The 14,748-nt window shown below is 37.2% G+C and overlaps 1 protein-coding gene across 2 annotated transcripts in view; it reads left to right on the top strand.

Annotated features, from left to right (window-relative positions):
• Positions 1 to 14,748, top strand: part of Cog3 (component of oligomeric golgi complex 3) — a 59,508-nt gene that overhangs the window by 34,854 nt on the left and 9,906 nt on the right. For both annotated transcript variants that reach the window (XM_023700121.1, XM_004640270.2), the window contains 6 exons: positions 2,686 to 2,810; positions 5,022 to 5,111; positions 7,822 to 7,942; positions 10,878 to 10,966; positions 11,072 to 11,206; positions 14,102 to 14,177. In XM_023700121.1, coding sequence (XP_023555889.1) covers positions 2,686 to 2,810; positions 5,022 to 5,111; positions 7,822 to 7,942; positions 10,878 to 10,966; positions 11,072 to 11,206; positions 14,102 to 14,177 — 636 coding nt within the window. The remainder of the gene's footprint in view (positions 1 to 2,685; positions 2,811 to 5,021; positions 5,112 to 7,821; positions 7,943 to 10,877; positions 10,967 to 11,071; positions 11,207 to 14,101; positions 14,178 to 14,748) is intronic.

Genomic DNA, 14,748 nt, shown 5'->3' with positions numbered 1-14,748 from the left:
GGATAGCTTGGAATTTTCATGGAACAGATTGTTTAAGAATACTCGTGGAAGTCAGCGTGGTGGTGCACACTTGTAATCCTAGCACTCAGAAGGCTGAGGCAGGAACATTGCTATGAGTGTGAGGTGAGGCCAGCCTGGACTACATAGAGAGTTTATGACAAGCCTGGACTACAAAGTAGGGCCCCATCTCAAAAACAACAAAAAGAAAACCAAAATATCACTCATATGTCATCTCGATAACAAGCTAAAGGGTAGATAAGGCATCTCTTTTCTCCCAGCTGTAAAGTGAAAGATACTACAACTCTGTTCCCCATGAGTTTTAAAGAGCCCCAGCTTCCCCAAGATCTCTGGGTTTGTAGCACCAGTAGGAATCTGAGTCACTTCTTAACAGTAGGTACCACAAATCCAGACAGGTATTTTGGAAATCAACGAATGAGAGCCCTCTAATAGGATTGAGTTTGTGATGTGGGTTTGTGGTGTAGAGTGAAGTAACCCTGGTGGAGAGGCCAGCTGGTGAAGGGACCAATTACCAATCTTTAAAAATCAAAAGCATCAACTTTCTTTTCTCTGTAGAGAAATGAGGGGAGGTTAGGCCCAGGGGGTGGTGGTGGAGAAAGCAAAGCACAGGTCTGCTGTGAGTGGCTCTGTTCTCCAGAAGGGGAAGCAGGAGACACATGGGTTTGGTGGTTTGCTCTGCAAGTAAACTTTCTTCGGTTAGCAGTGTAACTGGACAGTGGAAACATGAATGACAAGTTGACTTCTAGCTTCAAAACTTTCAAGCATTTTTTTTTTTTTATTAAATGTTGGGAGTACTTTTTTTAATTTTCCAAGGAGACATTCTGCAGATAGCAAAATTTTTAGCAAAACTGTAGATGCTTAATGTAAATATTCTTTGATATAATTTGTTTTATATTTTTCTTTAAGAGCCTTTATATAGAGACTAGATCTTAAAGTGAAGTTTTATGGAAGAGATTTTAAAAATTAAATATTGGTTGCTTTGCTTTTGATAAAATAGCTTATAAAACTTAAAGTAAAAGCAATAAATCACATTTTCCTCATGCCTTCTCATGTTTATGTCACATGACCTCTAAGCCTTCTTTTAAGCATACAAATCTAGAACTTTTTAAAAAGGACCTGTTTGTTTTGTAACTTACTGCTAGTATATCATGGATAAATTTTAGCTTTTTTATTATTGAAGGAATTTAAAATATGTAGACAAGTGAAAAGCAGAAAAAGAAAAATGAACATCTGTGCCTAACTATGTGGCTGCAGGACTTCAGTATATTACCTCTCCTGTTGCATACATGCAGTGGCGCTGTTTCATTGCTGGCACGAAATACCTTCCAAGCACCTACAGCCCAGAGGAGGAGAGGTTTACTTTGGCTCTTGATTTTTGTATATGGTCGGTTGGCTTCAGGGCATAGACTTGGTGGAAGAGTGCAGACAGCTGCCTATCCTGTGGCATCTGGGAAGCAGAAGGGAGCTGAGGGGAGAGAGAGCTTTCCAGAACACACCCCATATGCCCCACCTCTCCTGATCAGTGGCACTTCCTGACAACACAGTCACCTAATGTACTCAGCAGTAGATGAGTATAGTGCCTGTTTGACCCATTCTCTTTACTGCATCTGTGAGACTTTTGGGGAGACATTGTAGATCTAAACCATAATGAGCATACATGTGCATGTGCATACACACATTTTTATATTAATCATTTTAAATTACTGATGTCATTGACACTTCAGAATCTCTCAAAAAAAAATCTTATATAACCATAAATTGTTACTGCACTAAAATGTTAATGAAGTTTCTTGAAGTCCTTTAACACTCCACCCATACTTCAGTTTTACCTCTTGTACTGGAGATTTATACCAGCTCCATTGTTGTGGTTACTTTGCCATCTGGTCCTAGATGCCAGTGATGGTCCTTCCCTTACAAAGGTGGCTGCTTAGCGGCACTGCCTTCCTGCTGTTCCTCCCATTGCCAGAGGTCGCCTTTTGACTCTTCATGGGTGGGGGAGCCTGCTCTCTTCCCTTGCAACTGAATATGCTGAGTAAGTCTGGAAGTGATACAGCTCAGCATGGGAGGTGGCGAGTCAGCTTTGGTTAATCTTCCCATTTAAAATTGCTTTGTTTTCTTGTCACTCCCTACCTCCACTGGCTCCCATTCGCTTCCATCTGACTGCATACAGCTCTGCTTCCTCGGATCTGTAATATGTGCATGCTGTTCATTTCATAAAGATTGTTGAACCTAGTTTGGGAAAAGCAGTTTAGGTTGAGCATGTACACTAGGCTGGAGTGTACCTGTGTTCTCACTTGTGTTAAATCTCCCCTTAGCTTTCTAAGGATATTCTTTTTTTTTTAAACATTTATTTATTGTGTGTGTGTGTGTGTGTGTGTGGCCAGCTCAGCCCACCAGGGGGCGGGGCTGGCTGGCATGTGGTGCTGGGGGATCGAACCGCGGTCCCTGTGCTTTGCTTAGCTTAGCTTGTTCCAAATAGGTGCTTTAGACCACTGAGCCATCTCTCCAGCCCCTCTAAGGATATTCTTGATTAAAGATGAGACTAGAAAAAAATTGATGTCCTATTTATAGTTAACGAGCAAATACAGTTTATAGTTGCCATGTAATTTATTTTAAGATGGATATCCACATGCCTGAAGTGTACAGTCTTTTTTATTTGAATTTTAGGTTCAACAGAATCCCTTAATCCTAGACCACAAACCACAATTTCTCCAGCAGATCTTCATGGAATGTGGTACCCTACAGTTCGAAGAACTCTTGTCTGTCTCTCCAAATTATACAGATGCATAGATGTATGTGTAAATTTTTATAATTTTACTGTGAATTGCTTACTCTTTCACTTGGAATACTTTTAAAGTTTAATTTTAAGATTTTAGTATAGTATTTTACTTAATCTTAGAGTTATGGTTTTTAGGTGTGGAGATAATTTGAAGCTCAAGTTTTTTAAGGATTCCTAAACTGAGCATTCTGTAGACTCTTGGAATCCATTACAGGGATTTGGAGGGTCTCTGGACACTTTGAAATGGTGGTACGTTCTATGTATAGTTTGTATTGTACCTTTCTAAAAAGAAGGACTTGAGCTTTCATTCTTCTCAGAGGAGTGTGTGTGCCCACAAGTAAGCTTAAAACAGTTAATTTGTCTGCCTTAGTTTGTAGAGGAGAAGAGATGCACTCTGGTTTAGTGATCCAGTTGTCATCCTCCTGTAATAGCACATCTGTCCACAAATTTATTATCCCTTATTTCATTTCACGCCAAAGTTACCAAACTTGGCCAGTTAAGGCAGTCTTTCCAACTGTACAGAGAAGTGATTTAATATAGCAGTCATGTAATGGCTTTTTAAAAGATAAAAACAGCTACTTTTTAAAGGATATAATTCAAAAGGAATATGGGAGCTCTCGTACTGCATACTGGTCTTCCATACTACAGAGTTCTAGGATCCAAGGTTACAGTTGTTGCGTGCTATCAGTCAAGTCCACACTATTCTAATTTGATTTGCATAGTTCATAAGCTCTTTGAGATGAAAGTTTGGACATTTGGCATTTCCTCCTTTGCAGGTTCCTTGTTAGGTATATTAGATAGTAGCATACTAGGACTCAGAAATTTCCTGCAATAGAGCCAGAATCCCAAGGAAAGTGTGCAGGAGGCATAATCTACTTAGCACCCTTTGTTACCATAGACCTTAGTGAAGGGAGCCCCTGAGTGAGCTTTGACACCACTGTAGCAAAATAATAAGTAGGCTGAACAGGTCGTTTTGCCTGTTTTTGTTTTGTGTGTTAGGCTTGTTCTTTTTTTTTTTTTTTTGCCTAGCTGTCTTTATAAGGTTCACGTATATGGCTCTTTATTATGCTTTTGTTTAAAACAAAAAAACTGAAATGATATAAATATTCAGGGGGTTGACAAAGTACTGGTAAATTAAATTTCTAGTAAATACCAGTAACCCTTTTTCAGTCTTACTGACCCAAGGTGAGGAAAGTCAAACCCACTGAAAAACCAGTAAGACTGAGCTGGTAAGGAAGACAGTTTTGGTCTAAGCTGCCTGTTACTAACCTTCCTAGGTGAGATCAGGGGCCCAGTGGAATGTGACTCTGATCCCCCTTCAGATAGTAGCCTGGATATGGAGAAAAGCAATTCAAAAAGAAAATGTCAACAGGAGACCAGGGCCAGAACTGCAGCCTGGTAGCAAATGTCTTGCTCATTTTCACCCATGTCAGTTCCATCTCAGATGGAGTGAAGGCAGGAGGGGAGCAAGGAGACTGATGGGAGTCTCTGTCCTGTGAACTCGTTACACCTCTGGGACTATACAGAAGTGCTGGAATTAAGTCTCCTACTTCATGTAGCATTTTGTAACATTTTTTTCTATTACTTTTATTTTGTTACCTAAAATGTATAACTTCGTATATTTCACTACTTTCTTCAGCATTCTTCATATTCATGCACAGTATTTTGATTTACTAGTATTTTGTCAATTCCCTCCATCACTGAATGTATTATTTCAGTTTTTTGCTATTTTAAATAACACCATAATGAAGAGCTGTAAAAATGAACCTTAAAGTATCTTGGTAAATACTAGATTAATTACCAAGTATGGGTTAAATTTTTATAAAAAGATTTACTGAGAGTTTTACAATTAGTTTTAGAACTTTATTTTTTTAAAAATCCAAAAGTTTTAGCACTTTAAAACCCAGCCATACAACATTAAATCAGGCTGGGGTGAGTGCTCCATGAGGTCAGAACTCTGTGCCTGGAGGCCCCGTATTTGCCAACATCTCCCATGGTGCCCAGCATGCAGCCGTGCTGGTACAAATGTACCAAAGGGGCACACATGAGAGTGCAGGCATCAATATGACTTTGTGTTGGTTTAGAAAGATGGGAGGGGAGTAAAAGCTCTAGGAAGATGGCACAGTAATGAGTAATCCTGTGGTGAAGGCAAGTAAGCCAAGTTTAGCTGCTTTTTGTTTTTTTTGACTTGAAACGGGTTGATGTTTCTCTTTTATTCCACCAGAGGGCCGTGTTCCAAGGATTATCACAGGAAGCATTATCAGCCTGCATTCAGTCCTTACTTGGAGCATCAGAGTCTATCAGCAAAAACAAGGTTTGATGAAGTGTTAGGTGAAATTTCATTACTTATAATAATATTATACAATATAGTAGTTATTTATAGTACAGAAATGCCATCTTGGCAGTAAGATATTTTTTCTGATTGTATTTTGAGGCCCTTTGAGAGAAGCTAGTATTTCATTATAGTCCTTAATAAATTGCACTAAGAAAGGCAGATTACTAAAATACCAAAAATAAACTTTATAAAGTTCCTTGTCATTGCCTTATCAACTGAGGAAATGATACTGCTCTTTCCCTGGAATGCCAAGAAAGCATTTTCAAGGAAATGTAGCAATTTAATATCTCTACAAGGTTGTTTTGAGTAGTTTCGTGGCCTTGCCTGGATTAAATCAATCTGTCTGTTTTGAAAAGAAACAGTTGTTGCTCCTGGATTGTATGACTAGACATAATGGCCATGACTTCATGGTTCCAAATTTTTCATCAGGATAGGACCCAGTGGAGGGTGCTGGTACGACCTTCTCCGTGCCCCTAGGATTCTTTTTGTTTTATTTGAGCATGGTCAATAGTGTTGCGTGGCTTAATTCCCATTTAAAATGCCTGTTGCCTGTAGGAAAGGAGCTATGCAAGTTATTTTCATCCAAAATTTTATTCCTGTTTAAACTGTTCAAAGTCTATGACTTGTAGATTTATAAAATTGATTTCTAACTTAAGGGCTTTAGATACATTTTTGAAAATAAAAAGTCTTCTGTAGAAGAATTTAGCCTCTTGTTGCCAGAAAAGCTGTACCTTTCTGACCTCCCACTAATGGAACAGAGAGATAAAATTTTGATATACAGTCTAGAAGATGATAAAAAATAAAGTTATGCATAGATGGGTTTAAGTTTTAAATATATTGACAATCTAACCTTTTGCAATTGTAACAATAGCTGGAATTAAATATATATTAACATAAGGAAAGTGATTAAGTGAATTGGGGGTGTATTCCATATGGTAAAATATTTTACTACATTTTTAAAAAGTAAACAACATTTAACTTTGATAAGGTTAAAAAAAAGGATATAAGTCAGATACACAATATGACTTATGTAACAAAAATGCATTGAAGCAAATACGGGACTGTGAGAGCTTTGGGTGACATTTGCCCCATTCCCCAAACATGTCTTCATTTTCAAGATTTTTGACAGTGAAAATTAAAAAATTTTGTATGCTTAGGTAAGCCTTTTGATTATTGAGTCTTCTGCCCTGATTGTCTGTAGGCCATCTCTTAGCTAATTTTGTTTCCTACATGGTACAAGGGGTGTGAGTACATGTGGAAGCACTCAGTTTGATAAACACTAGTTTATTTAGTTTCATAGCTGAGTTTATGGTACTTTTGCCTTTCAACTTTTAAAAAGTGACTAATGAATAAGCAGGAAATAAGGAAGATGACTTAATGTCTTATAGTGCTTTTTTAGTTTAAGGGGAGAAATTATTCTAATATAGTTAAATTGAGCTGCTAAGTCTTCCACTAAATTAGCATAATGTAATCTGGGTTACAACAACTTTAATAAAATAAATCTGTGTGCAATTTTTGACATCAGAATTGCTCTTTTAAAAGTAGAGCAGGCACTAAGGTATGTGTAGCATTTTGTGCTTTTTTGATGCTCTGTATTGTAGAGTGCACAGTGGAATTTCCATTGTAAAAGTCTTACGTACATTGTTGATGTTTATTTGAAGTGAAGGGAGAGAGACTAGGGAGGGATCCTTTGTTCAAAAACCCCTTTAAAGTTTATATTGCATACTTGAACAATGACTATCTTTTTCTAAAGTAATGTAAAAATTTCATTGGAGGGGCTGAGGAGATAGCTCACAGTCTAAACACGTATCTGGCAAGTGCAAGGACCTCCAAATTTGATTCCCGGTACCTCATGGTATGCTGGTTCTGCTGTTCTGGCCTCTGAAACTGGGTGTGGTGGTGTACATCTGTAATCCCAGCACTGGGGAGGCTGAGACAGGAGGATCACTATGAGTCTAAGCTGCATAGCGAGACCCTGTACCAAATAAATAAATTTTAAAAAATTTCATTAGAGATGTTCTCAGAATAAAATAAAATCTTGAGTAGCAGCAAGAAGGAGCAAATAATAGCTTTGCATTTGTAAGTGTACAGACTGCTTATAGAAGCTATGACTGATTAGAGAATCCTCAATCACGTCTCTCATAGGTGGTAAGTTCCAAGAGGGCAAAGGACATGCTGAACTCGGTGCTGTAGATTGCCCATCCTCTGTTTATAACCCAAGATGGTGACCCTCAAACTAGTTTACATTTGGAGGTTCCTTGTGTACTTTTGCATAAATAGGAGCCTGTTTGATGTTCTGGTTATCGAAACCACCCTTTGATCAAACAGAGAATGCTGTCTTTCTTAATAGAAAGTAATAGGCCGTGAAAAGGCCAAGTTATGTTCACTATTTGGAGCTTTTGTGTGCCTTCTGCTCAATAGAGCAGACTGAGGCATCTTTTCTACCACTGCAGTAAGTTAAAATAGGTTTGACTTTCCTTCGTGGAGAATTTTTGTCCGATGTCCTTTTTTGGATTTTCTAAGTAGAGCAAGTAATAGTTAAACATCTAACATGAGTGATATGGGGGAGGGAGCTCACTGCACAGCAGGAGTATAAATTTAGGTAGATTAATGTTGATTATTAATGCATGTTTTATATGCTGCTGTTTTGGTTTAATCTATGATATCATTTTTCTGTTTTACAATTTAGACTCAGATTGATGGACAGCTTTTCTTAATTAAGCACCTTTTGATTCTTCGTGAACAAATTGCTCCATTTCACACTGAATTCACCATTAAGGAAATTTCCCTGGACCTCAAGAAAACTAGAGGTATTTTGTTGTCCTGGCTGGCACAGTTGGGTGTGTTTGACCTGTCCAAGTGTGTCAGCACAGGTCGTAGGTTTATTTTATGTTCATCTGCAATTTTTTTGCATGCTTTGCTTACTAAATATGTTACTTGTTTATGCTAAGCTGAGTTGTCAGTACACTAATTATTTCTAACTTGCTATGTTTTCCTTATGAAGCAAACTGGATTGCTGTTGTTGTTTTGAGAAAGGGTCTCACTGTATTGTTCATGCTGGCCTTGAACTCATTATATAGCCTTGGTTGACCTTGTACTCCTGTTAATCATTCTATCTCAGCTTCCTGAGTGCTGGGGAAGAGAACTGTACTGTATTTCCTTCCCATTTTAATTTGTAATATAGTATTAACTCTCTTACATTCTACCACATGTCACCATAACCAGTTAGAAAATGAAAAATCAGTATAATAGCTACTTAGTACTAAATAGTGTATGTCAGCTAATTGGTATGACTTTAAATATTGATTTGAATTTATCAATTTATGAATATTTGGGAAGCCAGAGTAAAAATGGGAGGAGTACTTACCTAAGATCTGAGAGTTGGGTTTTCTATACCACTCTTTCCTCACTCTTACAAGATTTTAATGGGTGTTAGTTACAGCTTCCCTATCAACCTTAATGCATGATTTAAATTCACTATTAAAGTTGTAAAATGCAGTATTGAAGTTGTTGGGATGTGTTTGTGGTTATCAAGATCATTAGGAGTGAAAATACATGTTAAAATGCTTTACTTTATAAATTTAATTTGCTTAAATGAATTTAAGTTGCATTCATGTTAAATCATCTGGTTAACTAATCATGTAGATAGGGTCTTTGAATTGGTAATAAATACTGACTCATCTTGGAAAAGATAATTAAACAATTCTAATGATTTGTCCCTGAAATAAGAGATTTTTTTTGGGGGGGGGGATACTGGAGATTAAATTTATGACCTTTTGCTTGCCAGGCAGGTACTTATGCTGCTGAGCTATCTCCCCAGCCCTGAGATTGTTTTTTTTTTTTTTTCTTTTTTCCTTGAGATTATTTTTAAGAGATCAAAGTAATTACTTTTTAAGCGCTTGATTGCAAGCAGTTAAGGATCTATGAAAATATTGCTTATTTGCCTTACTTGTAAATTTTTGTAAACTTTTATCTTTCCCTAGTTACTTCCAAGAGATTTAAGCTCTTATGCTTTAAGCCATCTGTTGATGTAATGAATTAATTTCTCTCTTACTTATTGCAGTAGTTGAGAAAAGTTGCTGAAGTTATTTTATGTGTTCTGTGATTCAGAGCAATGCCAAAGCAGAATTTCCAAAGACAGCAGGTTTTTAGTTTCTTCACCACTGCTCGTCTGTCAGAGAGGGCTTGCTTTGCCTGGGAGACTCTCAGTGGCCTTCTTAGAGTCATTTTACCTGGTTCTTTTTCCCCCTAATGCTCACTTGTGTTCACTTAAAATACTTTCTGATGCTTTAAAGCTTGTGTATATTGTGTACTTTTACAGAATTCTTTCTTCTGTTTTTTTCTTTTGGATGGTACTGAAGATTAAACCCAGAAGCTTTGCACTGGGCTGAATTCCCTGCTTTTTAAAATTTTTATTGTGAGACAGAGTCTTAAGTTGCCCAGCCTGGCCCTGGGTTTGTGTTCCTCCTGCTTCAGCCACCTGAGCTGCTAAAGAAAGCATGATTTTTTTTTTTTTTTTAAATTTTTGGCCAGCTTAGTCCACCTTGCGGGTGGGGCTGGCATTGCACGTGGTGCCAGGGATCGAACTGCAGTCCCTGCGCTTGCCTAAGCAGGTGCTTTAGATCGCTGAGTTGTTTCACTGACCCCAGAAAGCACAATTTTTAAAGAGCATAATCTCATAAGAGTTGCGCTCTCTTGGCTTTTCTCCTTAATTTCTTTCTTTTCTTTCAATGTGAGGTGTAGGAACAGTGCTGTGTCTTGTTCTGGACTGCTCGTAGTCCTTTATCTAAGTGATAGGATTGAGCAGTTGATTTACTTTCACGTTTTTCTGATAAGTTATTGCCACTTAGTTCTATTATGGATGGCGTGAGAGGTGAGCAAATGAAAAAATGAAATAGCATAAGATTTTGGCAAGTTTTGTTTTATAGTGTATTTTCTCCCAAATATTATGAAGCTTATGTAACCCTTCCAAATGATGATTTGATTAATTTTGTTGCAGACAGACAGAATCTTTCAGGCATTTCATAGAAAAGAGATAGCGGACACAGTTTCACTAGAGCTTTATTTGAACATTGAGTCTGATAGAGACTCTTTTTCATTAACACTGGAGCCAAGGTGGTAGCATTGTAGTGTGTATGTGCAAAACCAGGGTTGGAAACCTTTCATGCTTTGCTTCTCCCATCTGACAAAACAAAGCAAAGCAATGATCTTTTTGAACTCTCACCTAATACTTGCTATTTTCACTTTTAAGCCTTTTAACCTCTTACAACTAACATTTTATCTTATTGCATTTGAACATCAATGAAACCTCAGTCCTTTGTGTAGATTCTAGTCTGGAGGTTAAGGGGTAAATATGTCCTCTTGGTGTTTTCTTCCTGGCTGACACATTAGTTTATTCATGCTGCATTAAGTGAATAAATTTTTATGCCAGCTAGGACCTTAACAAAGAAGCAGGGTAAGTATGTAAATATTTTCTTAAAATCTGCTTGACATCCTAAAAGTAAAGTACTGATTTTTAATTTTTTTTTTTTTTCAGTAAGTGGATTGTTGAGATTAATAGTAATTTTGTAGTTCTGACCCTGGAAGGTAACTGTGCTGTAGCTGTCACAGGCACTCGTCTCACCCTCAGCCATCTGTGAAGCTGATCTGGTAGAGATGCGTGTCTTTTGGCCTTGTGGCAGAAGCCAGCTAGATTTCTCTGTTGCAGCTGTACATGTTCACTGGATGAGTGATTTTGTTTCACAGATGCAGCATTTAAAATCCTGAACCCCATGACCGTTCCAAGATTTTTTAGGCTGAATAGCAACAATGCCTTGATAGAGTTCTTGTTGGAGGTAGGAGTCTCTTTCATTGGTGGTGGGATCTAAATGACATTCTTTACATGTCTGGTAATTTCTAGGCACATAAAAACAGGAGGAAATTGTCATCTTCTCTTTAAGGGTACTCCTGAGATAAGAGAACATTATCTTGACTCTAAAAAAGATGTAGACCGGCATCTGAAATCAGCCTGTGAGCAGTTTATTCAGCAGCAGAGCAAGCTGTTTGTAGAGCAGCTGGAGGAGTTCATGACAAAGGTATAGACCTCGATGCCTACTGGGTAATGTCATTCTGCATTTTCCCCTGGCTTTCTTTTTGAATTACTTGCTAGTGAAACCTTGAGCAGAAGGAGATAGGAAGTCATATCTCAATGATTCTAAGAAATCACTGAGTTTCTTATCACAGAAGCTTTTGTTTTGCAGAGGTTTAGATATGCTTGCGGAGTTTTCAATTTTCAAGAGGAAGAGCACAAATATTGCAGAGCTAGCTATAACTGACCTCTGGTTAACTATGTGTTGTTATCCATGTTGTAAGTTCCTGCATGTGGGCTGATGTCTCTCGCTCACTGTCTCCTGGACCTGCACAGTACCAGCCATTCTTGTGTATCAGGAAGGTGACTGTGCCTGGAGAACATGTTCAGGTTATTAGAAGATGGAGTTTTGAGCTTGAAAACAGATGTGATTCTGACTCACTCTTACTTTCTCTTTATTGGTCCTTTCTTTTCTTTTTGTTTTTTTTTTTTTGGCGGTACTGGGGATTGAACTCGACCCTGTGCTTGCCAGGCAAGTGCTTATTCTACTGAGCTATCTCCCAGGCCCTATTGGTCCTTTGTTTATTTGTTCCCTTTGTGGGCTCCCTGTGGAGATGCTTCACTTCTCTTAATTCTTACCACATTCCTTCCCTCAGACAAATGCATCTTCATTTCACAGACTGAGAAGTGGGAGGTGAAAGTTTCGCAGACTGATTAAGTACATGAGATAACATTTTTACATCTTTATTATTTGGTTCCTTTGTGATTTTTGATACAATTAATAGTTTTTCCTGAAAACCAATAAAATTAGAATAATGATGTGCTCTGTTGTGTCGTTTCCTGCCCTTGGCAAAAGAGTCTTTCACAACTATTTGAATAACTTGAGGGAATGTAGTCCTATTTTGAGTGTTGGGATAGTGTTTGTGAAAATGTTCAGATTATTTTCCTTGAAACTTCAAAAACTGTTGATGTTGTTTTAGAATTAATATCCTACTGGATATTACTTATACTCTTAAAGTAGGGCTTGCCATAGTAATAGAAGGAACTTAGAGCTTGGAGTCAGGGAAATGTGGTCATAGACCCCTTCTGACACTTCCTCATTGACAGAAAGCCAGTCATCTGTCCAGAGCCTTGGTGGGGTAGCAATAGCATCTCTCCCTCCCCATCTGAGGTTGTGATGAGGTTCAGTTAGTATTATATGTGTATTTCTTTTTTTTATGGAACTGGGGATTGAACTCAGGCTCTTGCGCTTGCCAGTCAAGAGCTATCTCCCCACCCCCCTGTATTATATGTGTAAAAGCTTTAATTGTAAAATGCTGCAGAAATGTTATAGTAAAATAGACAAATTTGAGGTGAAGATTTTGCTTTAGCAAAAAGTTTAAATAAAACATTTTAAAGGAAGTATTATTTGTTTTCTAATTAAGTTAAAAGTTAACTCTTGTGTGACCAGTTTCTGCTAAAAACTCAGACTTAATGTAAAGTATTCTCATTTTCCTTTAGGCAGTTAGGTAATGAATGTATGGCAAATTTATATTTTTAATAGTTCCTCTGAAATGTTACTAATTTTCCTTAGTAATACTATAAATTTTTGTTGATGTAGTACCCATGATAGAATTTGACCTATAAATTTAATTTCTGCTCTCTCTGAGTTATAGTCTATTGGGAAATCAAGATGGGAAGGTAATGTAAACATTCAAGAGTACAGAGTAGTGCCATCCAAAAACACTGGGTCTTTGTTCGTCCCTGAAACTTTAAAAAAGATGGGACTAACTGGGGAAAGCTTTTCCCCCCCAAGAACCAGCCATTTCTTCCTTGTCTTTCTCTGGCTCTCTTTTTTAGAGAGATTATCTTTACAAATCTGGGAAAACTATGAAGAAATGTTCCTTGAGGTTTGATTTAAAGATTACCTTAATAAAAAGACAGATGAACATGCAAAGCTGTATGTTTTGAAAATAAACTTTCAATATGTGTCATCATGAAATTTGTTAAATTCTGGAACAATATTAGGTAACTATTAAACTGACAGGCCCAGCAAAATATTCAGAATATAAAATGGGAAAAAAGTTTGCAGAACAGTGTATTGTTATTTTTATAAATATACATACATGAGTATATTGAGTTTTTACACTGGAAACCATTTGGGATAATACAAAGTGTGAACATACCTTTCTCTTAGCAATTTTGTAATTAATCTCTTCACATGTGTATTTTCTTTTCTATTTTCTTTTTTATTTTTTGGTGGAACTGGGGGTTGAACTCAGGACCTTTTGCTTGCCAGGCAAGCATTTTTTCTACTGAGCTATCTCCTTAGCCTCTATTTTCTTTTTTTAATCTGCATCTCATAAAGAAAAATAAACATAGGCCAGGCATAGTGGTATACACCCATAACCCCAGCACTCAGGAGACTGAAGCAGGAGAATTACTGCAAGTTTGAGGCCAGCTTGGGTTACATTGTGTGTTCAAAGCTAGTCTCAACTATATAATGAGACCCAGTCTCAAAAAAGTTTTCTTTAATTATAAGTGACCCGTGTTAAAGTTGGAAAGCAGCATTTTGCTCTTGGTGAAAGAGTTCCATGGAGAGATTCTGGTTCTATATCCATGAAAGTTGGTTGTCAACAGACACCTGATAATGGACTCAACTTTTTAAGGTGTGACTGATTTTTCCATTAAAAAAAAAAGGTATAAGCAAGAATTGAATGAAAGTAGGAAAGTACCATGAAATCACAAAAGAAGCTTTGCTTAAAAATTTGCTGTAAATGATTACAAGCAATGCATTTTTATTAGAGTTGCATATTAGATTATCAATGTGTTTTAATAGGTTTAAATTGTGTCGAGTATACTTTAAGAACAGTACAGTTCGTCATTGGTGACATGAAGCTTTTGTTTTGGTTTCCTTTTCTAGGTTTCAGCGCTAAAAACAATGGCCAGCCAGGGAGGCCCCAAGTATACCCTCTCCCAGCAGCCTTGGGCACAACCAGGTATTCAGATTTTACTATGGGAATTCCTTTTTTAGGCTATTATTAATTTCCATTTATATTCCTTTACTGTGGCAGCTTGGAGTTGGTTCCCTATTCACTCTGAGTTAATGCAAGATTCAGTTTGGAGCTGATAGTTCTTAAGCGGCTAACAAGAAAGAAAGAATATTAAAAAATTTATCCAGTTAAAAATGTGGCCCGAATGGAGACTGATTTCTATATGTCTACTATTCTTTGGTTAGATAGAACTTTGATGGAAATAATTTTTGTGACAGAATGAAGTTATGGAGAGTTATTTTCAAGTACATCTATAAATGTGGAGCCACTGTTTTGTTCCATATTTTCTTCACGTTACATCCTCTTTTGATATTTTAGAGTACTTGAAAAAAATGTGAAAATTAAGGTATCAGTTGGGAGTTGGCAGGCAGGCAGTATCATTGCCTGGTTTACAGATACATCTGAAAAGTTCAGTGTTTTTCTTTCTTTTCTTTTCTTTTCTTTTCTTTTCTTTTCTTTTCTTTTCTTTTCTTTCTTTCTTTCTTTCTTTCTTTCTTTCTTTCTTTCTTTCTTTCTT

This window comes from Octodon degus, unplaced genomic scaffold, assembly GCF_000260255.1.
Source record: "Octodon degus isolate 3935 unplaced genomic scaffold, OctDeg1.0 scaffold00122, whole genome shotgun sequence".
Classification (NCBI taxonomy): Eukaryota; Metazoa; Chordata; class Mammalia; order Rodentia; family Octodontidae; genus Octodon; species Octodon degus.
The sequence above is the reverse complement of the archived record's forward strand: the minus strand, read 5'-3'. Positions and strand labels throughout refer to the sequence as shown.